Genomic DNA, 7,078 nt, shown 5'->3' with positions numbered 1-7,078 from the left:
TACATCTACTTTCATATTTCTATATCAATTTCTCTTAAAGAACCGATATAGAATTTTTTTGGAGACTTATGTTCTTTCATATTTCTATATCAATTTCTCTTAAAGTACTGATATAGAATTTTTTTGTAAAGACTTATATTCTTTATATCTTTTTTCTACATCCACTTTTATATTTCTATATCAATTTCTCTTAAAGAACCGATATAGAATCTTTTTTTGAAGAATAGATATAAAAAACATAAGNTTTTTATATCTATTCTCTACATTTTTATTCTTTTCTATTTTATCTTTGCAAAAATATATATTTAAAATATATATATTGAAATATATATTTTTTCTATTTACTATAGAATAGTAATATATCTATCTCTTTTAAATATACATGATGAGCTTTGAAGGATAGATATATTCTTTTTTCAATCATAAAATCTAAAACAAAACTCGGACGTGAAATTAAAATATATTTTAAATAATACTTTTTAATGTTTTAAACAGCTGTCCCTTGCGTAAAATATTTGATAAATTTTAAAACTTTCCAAAGTAGGTAAGTAAATAGGTATCTGTGTAGGTAGGGATGCGTATCTACAAGCGCTTGTAGAAAATTATATTAGGCCGGATAGGTAGGAAATATGATAGACCGAATAAGTAGAAAGAAATCAAAATGTCAAATTAGGATCAAGGCTGTTATGCAGCCTTAATCCTAATTAATAAGGCTAGTAACGTTTAAGATATGTCAGATGTCTAAGATAGGTAGGTAGGTAGGTAGGATTATATATAACTATTTATATATATATTATATTATATAATATTGTATTATATTGTAGGTTATATGTAATAAATGTGTAATAGAATTGTAATGTATAAAAAAATTGTAAAATGAAACTTGGAAATAGAAAACACACTGATAAAGAGTTTTAAATAAAAAAGCAAAAGTTATATTTCTTGGAATTGCAATTTTTCAGACATTATATTTGTGTACCGTTAAAACACCTTTGTATAATATACATGGTTTTTTGTGTATTTTGTATCTATATATATATGTAGTGTTTTTAACGAAATAAAATAAAATTTATAAAGCAGAGAGCAGCAAATGATGATGTAAAAGGAGATGATATTTGACTACACTCCACGAATTCTGATGTTGCTCGCTAAAATAAGATTCTTTTCTTGACTATCACATCTTTTCTTGTATATCACATTTATGTTGTACGAAAAGTTGCAATGATTTTTCTTATCCTTTTCTGTTTTCCTTTCTCATCTTCTCATCACGAGATCGGTCATTTTAAATTTCAAAAAAAATCAAATTCACGCTTTCGAATTTACTCACACACTTAAAGAAAGTGATCATTTAAAGTCGTGCACATAGCACAGAATAGAACCGCACGCTGTGAACATAGCGCACCGACATGTCGCTCGTGGACCGGCTGCGTAGTTTCAATGTGCTACTCTTATGGACCTGGCCGCTCTCAGGATTCTCTCTGTTAGCAGAGAGAAGAATGAAAGCGGCCAGGCCCAAATAAGAGTTTTTACGATCGCTTTTTCGGCCGGTAAGTTAGCGCGTGTCCATGAGTGGTGCACATTGGCAACTACATTGCGATGTCCATGAGCAACTTGTCGATACGTACGTTTTGTTCAAATATGGGCATGGTTAGGTATTCTGTGCTATGTACGGTGGACATGGTTGAATTCCGTGTTTCGTGCACGTGCGTTGGTATATAGACTTGTATGTACATCCAGAGATAAGACTGAGGTCCGAATTTATAGTCGTTTCTCAAATCTTTCTCAGATCTCGTCTCCAATCTCAAATATCAGCTCAGATCTTGAATTTCCAAGCGCAAGTTTGCAGTTTGCAATATTCTAAATGTGTTTTTAAATACGCGTGTTTATTAGAATTTGTACTCGCTCGCGAAGCAAGAGAATATTTACCGATCTTGGACAAACATTTTAATTAAACAAGTTACAGAATAAAATGAAAATAATAATATAGAGAATTACATTTTCTCGAATATTTTTGAGCAAACTAAAAAGATTATTTATTTTTATACGCAAGATTATATTGTATATTTAAGATTATATACTATAATCTTAAAATAGAAAGTACCGCAAAAAATACAGTTACTAACTCCTTATATTCGGCTCATTTTTCTATTACGTAAATTTAAACAGGTACTGAGATATTCGTGATTTAATATAACATAAAGAGAAACAAAGTTAATATAACAATAGATTATTAACAAAAATAAATTAAACGTTAAAAAAAATTAGATTAAAACATTATACTATTTAAACAAGTCTAAGACAGCATGCATTTCGTTATTTTACTGTTTAAGAAATATTCATTTATAATAAATATGTAGTTTAGTCATCTAGTTATGTTTCTTTATTTGTTGTTTCAAATACGAATTTTCTATGAAGACATTTATGGCACTAGAAAAGCTGGTTCGGGCAATCGTGTTGATAAGAACGATAAAGAAGTTACCTATGTTTCACAGATATTTGAACGTTGCAGACCTTAAAATTAATAAATTAATTTTCTTAAAAAATTAGAAAATTTTTATTTATCTATTAATCATGTATTTTAATATTGAATAAAACTTATACATTTGATGTTTACAAATAGGTCTTACATCTATAACAATAAGAACATTTTATTTTTGTTACTAAGTGGTGCTACTTGTTAACAGAGGGTCAGCGCTCGAAATATGTATATTTTAAAACTAGTAGTGAGCAAATCAGTGCGAACTGCGCGTAAATTTTTAATTTTGCTAATTGTGAAAGGTCGAGCACATAATTTCAATATTTTACGCAGTTTCAAAATTAAAGAAAAAGTGTGTTTAAACTGCTTTTCTATTGCAGTTTGTAATCGTGAGCAGATTCGTACGGATTCGAGATTACTTGTCGACGGTAAAGTGAATGTAGCATGAATGCAAACCTTACTACATTTCTATACCGTTTATGCATGAAAGTGGATATTGGTCCGTGAATTTTCTACATCCACTTTTGTTATTAAAAAACAATTTGATAGCCGCTCTTGGGCTTCTGTCTAGAATCACTTATAATATAAGCAATTTCTCATATATAAATCGTCATTAAATATTAGACGTCACATTAGTGAGTAAAGGTATGAATGTCCATTAGACGTTAGACGTCTAATAGACATTCATCCATATGTCTATGGATTATATGAGATTATATATTCGCACGCGTTATTTTTATCAGTGTTATTAATCAAAAATAATAATTAAAACAAAATATATAGGTAGAGATATTTGTCTAATTTTGCGCAGTTAAAGTCTTTTCTATAATTCTAGGTAATGCAAAAGCAGCTCTATGTATTTTGTCATTGTAATATTGCATTTCCATGCGATCGAGATCTTCTTCGCTAAATACTTTCAGTGGTTCTCTGAAATTCGTTTGCTGAAAGAAAATAGCAATTTTTATTAAGTTTGTTTAAGAAAAAAAATCAAATTTTAAACTGTACGTGATTTGTCGTGTATGTACATTTATTCTGTACGTGTTTTTTACGTTGACGAGTTTTTTGACTAAATTAATTTGTTGCAAATAAAGTGTTATACTAACGCTATCTTTGCTTCCTAGAATGAAACCGATTTGTCCCGTCGGATACGTCGGTACAGCTGTTATCGCATAGGTTGCAACTGGAAACACAGATTTACAATGTTTTAAAGTACTCCGAACTTGATCTATGCTCTCCCATACTGTGCCACCTTGACTGGCAATAATTCCGCCAGGTTTCAACGCGTTCTTTAATAATTGATAATACTGTTGTTTGAAGAGATTCTCAGCGGGACCTAAATATTAAAATAATTAGCACTAATTATTACTACAGAACAAAGAAAGACGGCTTGTATGTTTGTACAAAAAACTCTCTTGTTTTATGAGAGTGCTACAATTAATATTTATAAATAGAATGTTGATTACTCGCCTACGGGATCGCTACTATCCGTGATAATAACATCGTATTCTCCTTGGTGATGCTGCAGAAACTCGAAACCGTCGCCAGGAGAAACATTTACTTTAGGATTATTCAAACCTAGGCTTAGATGGGGAAAATATTGTCTGCACACTTCGATAACTCTATCGTCAATATCTACTAGCGTAATGTGTTTCACTTCCGGATGTTTCGCGACTTCTCGGGCAGCTCCGCCGTCGCCTCCTCCCACTATTAAAACCTGTTTTATAATAAAAATTATGCAGTAAATTTAAATAATTAACTATATAAGTACATATTAATAATAATTAATTAACAAATAAGATATAAAACGCTCGTTATATAAATAATTAATATAACAATATTTCTTTTTAATTACTATATAATTAATTAATTTCAAAGTTTTATTTATAAAGTTGAACTTGAGTTTGTAAAACTGCTTGTTTATTAGCACGAAGTCAAATCAATTGCAATACGTACATTTTCGGGTTTTGGATGGCTGCAGAGCGGCAGGTATGCTATCATTTCGTGATAAGAAAACTCGTCTTTTTCTGTGCATTGAATTACGTTATCTAGTATTAAAGCCGTGCCATGTGATTTTCTGCAAATGCGACATTGTTTCGTTGATATAAATAATTTTTATTTACAAAAGTATATTTGAAAAACATTGTCTTAATATATTAAACAATTAAAGATTTTAAGCTATATAGTAAAAATATATACTTACGTTTTTACTACTAAGATGTCTTGATACTTAGAGCGTTCGGAATGTAGTACTTCTTTTATCTCGAGGGAAAGTGCAACGCCAGGCCAGAGATCGTTGATCTCACTAAACCAACCTTTTTTCATAGTATCCATACTGTTCTTGTTGAGATATATGCTGCACAAAAAAAAGATATCCTTTATTTGACTAATAAAGTAAAAGACAATTAAAAGCAACATATATTATATATTTTAAGTAATACAATAAAATGTGCAACACAGATTAAAACTGACGGGATTATAATTTTTTTAGAAAGAAAATATAATAAAATGATGAATTTTAACGTTTTGAGAAATTGATTGTTTCAAAATTGTTGCGCAATGAATTATCAAAAAGATACACATATGTTTTGTAATTGGTAACGATTATAAGTAATTTTATTCCAGAACTGCTACATGATGTATCTATAAACTGATTTGGTTGTATCAAGGCAAGTCAGTGACATTGACATGTACCTGATAGCATGTCGATAAAATATCAAAGAAAAATAATTTTTTTAAATTTTTTTTTTTATTCTATAGTGTGTCAAAAAAGAACGTGACCAGTTTAATTTATAGCAAAATTTATTATATAAATATATTTCTATGGAAAAATATATTTATTGTATAAGACTAAAAAAAAATACATTCATTCTATTTAATTAAAACTAAACTTCTTTCGTATTAAAATAATGTGTCCAGTCACCAATGTTGTCAATAATTGCCTGACTGATCTTTGAGACATACTTTTTGCTAACTTAAAATATATCAACTATGTGCAATTAGCAAAATGATGTCTACGCGAAACGGAGCATGCACTCAATTCACAGAAAAACGTTTTTGTTTTAAACAATTGTATTGCACCAATTAAGTTTCGCAAGAAAATTAATGAGCAAGCGTGGTCTTTTAACAAAATTTTAAAATATTCAGGTATTTTTTCCATGATTCTATTGGAGCGCTCTTAGTCCCGTCGGAAACTCAGTTGTAAATCAACTCTAAGCACATGTGCTCGTGGCAGAAAATGCGAGGATCGGTTTTTCTTTTTTATTCACTCTGCGTAACATCACAAGTCTTTTACCGGAAACGGCATGCGTATGGCATGCATTTTGTGCTTTTTTATGATAAATTTAATAATTTCACGAGCAGACAATGAACGAACGTTTATATAATAATGCTGTTACAAAAACTTTCTAATAAAAAAAAATTACTGCTGCAAAATTATGTTGCTATGATTATTTCGATGTATTGTAAACTAAAGCCGTAATACTTTATTAATTAGTCGAGCTAGAGAATTGTATTGAAACGTTTTGTCGAATGTTGTACTGTGTTGGATTAAATGTAAACACGTGCGTTTTCACGTGTTGTTTCCTCAGGCAAAATTTTGCAAGTATAATTAAAACAATGATATTATACACACGGCCACAGTTCGTCGACGAAAGTTTGATTTATACTGAGCCGAAAAAGCTACTCAATAATTTCTTTATATTTAACTTGGTTTAGATAGGTTTATCGCTGATTATCATGTTTTCTCTAATTAAAAGATAATAAAGATTACTTCATATGAGACAAAAAGACGCGATGTGTGTTTTACATTTCTAAAATATTTCACAAATAAATTTTTAATTTTAACTTAAAACTTATAACATTTAAGGCTTTAGCGGCAATCGTTTTAAATAATAAGATTAGAAATGAGAAAAAAACACACAAAATTGACAACAATAAACATCTTCTGATGCAAAATATTAAAAAAAAGTTTCTTGCGAATTTCTAATACATTTTATCGATTGTGTGAAAATAGATTTGTATAGAAATACTCTTTTATTTTAACGTAATATATTACAAAAACTTTTGTAAATATTAATTGTTCAAGTTGTTATTCAAGATAACGGTAGCGAGCAGTCTTTATACTTGTGGTGTAAATATCACTTACTAGTCACTATATCAGCAGAAAATTCAATATGTCTTAACACACTCTTTTCTTGAAAACTCTTGCAAATAATATCTTCTTCACTAATACACTCACGTTTATTTAATATGAATAAACCTTTTTAATGAGCAATAAGATGATAATACACTCGACCTTTATACTTTGATCAATTGACGCACGTCGTGCGTGCTCTCCGTAGTACGACTCACGAGAAACAGAAGATACAGTGCTCGAGCAGCAGCTTTCTAAAAGAAAGAAAACGATTTGCAGCGCTACGTCCGAAAATTTCTTCAAGTCACGGTACATAAAATCTGAGTTGTTTCAAATGTACGGTCAAATTTAAAAAGAAAAAAAAAAAGAAGAATGACCTATAGTTTTTGGGTAAAGAAAGATCTATTATTATAGGACTAGGAACAATAGAGAACCGTTCAGGTACTAGCTTGTCTTTTCACAAAAGCTAA

At 29.7% G+C, this 7,078-nt stretch overlaps 1 protein-coding gene across 3 annotated transcripts; it reads right to left on the bottom strand.

Moving 5' to 3' along the window:
• Positions 1–3,254: 3,254 nt before the first annotated feature.
• On the bottom strand, positions 3,255–6,866 carry LOC109858443 (spermidine synthase). 3 transcript variants are annotated; one of them, XM_020435699.1, is made up of 6 exons: positions 6,621–6,866; positions 4,677–4,829; positions 4,430–4,550; positions 3,944–4,190; positions 3,580–3,809; positions 3,255–3,417 (listed from the first exon to the last, which is right to left on the bottom strand). In XM_020435699.1, the coding sequence occupies exons 2-6, from the start codon at positions 4,805–4,807 to the stop codon at positions 3,274–3,276; spliced, it is 873 nt and encodes a 290-aa protein (XP_020291288.1). In that variant the 5' UTR covers positions 4,808–4,829; positions 6,621–6,866; the 3' UTR covers positions 3,255–3,273. The 3 variants fall into 3 exon arrangements, with proteins under 3 accessions (XP_020291288.1, XP_020291289.1, XP_020291290.1); XM_020435700.1 differs by lacking the exon at positions 6,621–6,866 and adding an exon at positions 6,108–6,134; XM_020435701.1 differs by lacking the exon at positions 6,621–6,866 and adding an exon at positions 5,958–6,087.
• Between the last annotated feature and the right edge of the window lie 212 nt (positions 6,867–7,078).

The sequence above is a fragment of the Pseudomyrmex gracilis genome, unplaced genomic scaffold (assembly GCF_002006095.1).
Source record: "Pseudomyrmex gracilis isolate BER0280 unplaced genomic scaffold, ASM200609v1 scaffold_204, whole genome shotgun sequence".
NCBI classification, from domain to species: domain Eukaryota; kingdom Metazoa; phylum Arthropoda; class Insecta; order Hymenoptera; family Formicidae; genus Pseudomyrmex; species Pseudomyrmex gracilis.
Note: the sequence above shows the minus strand (reverse complement) of the source record. Positions and strands in the feature narration are given on the sequence as shown.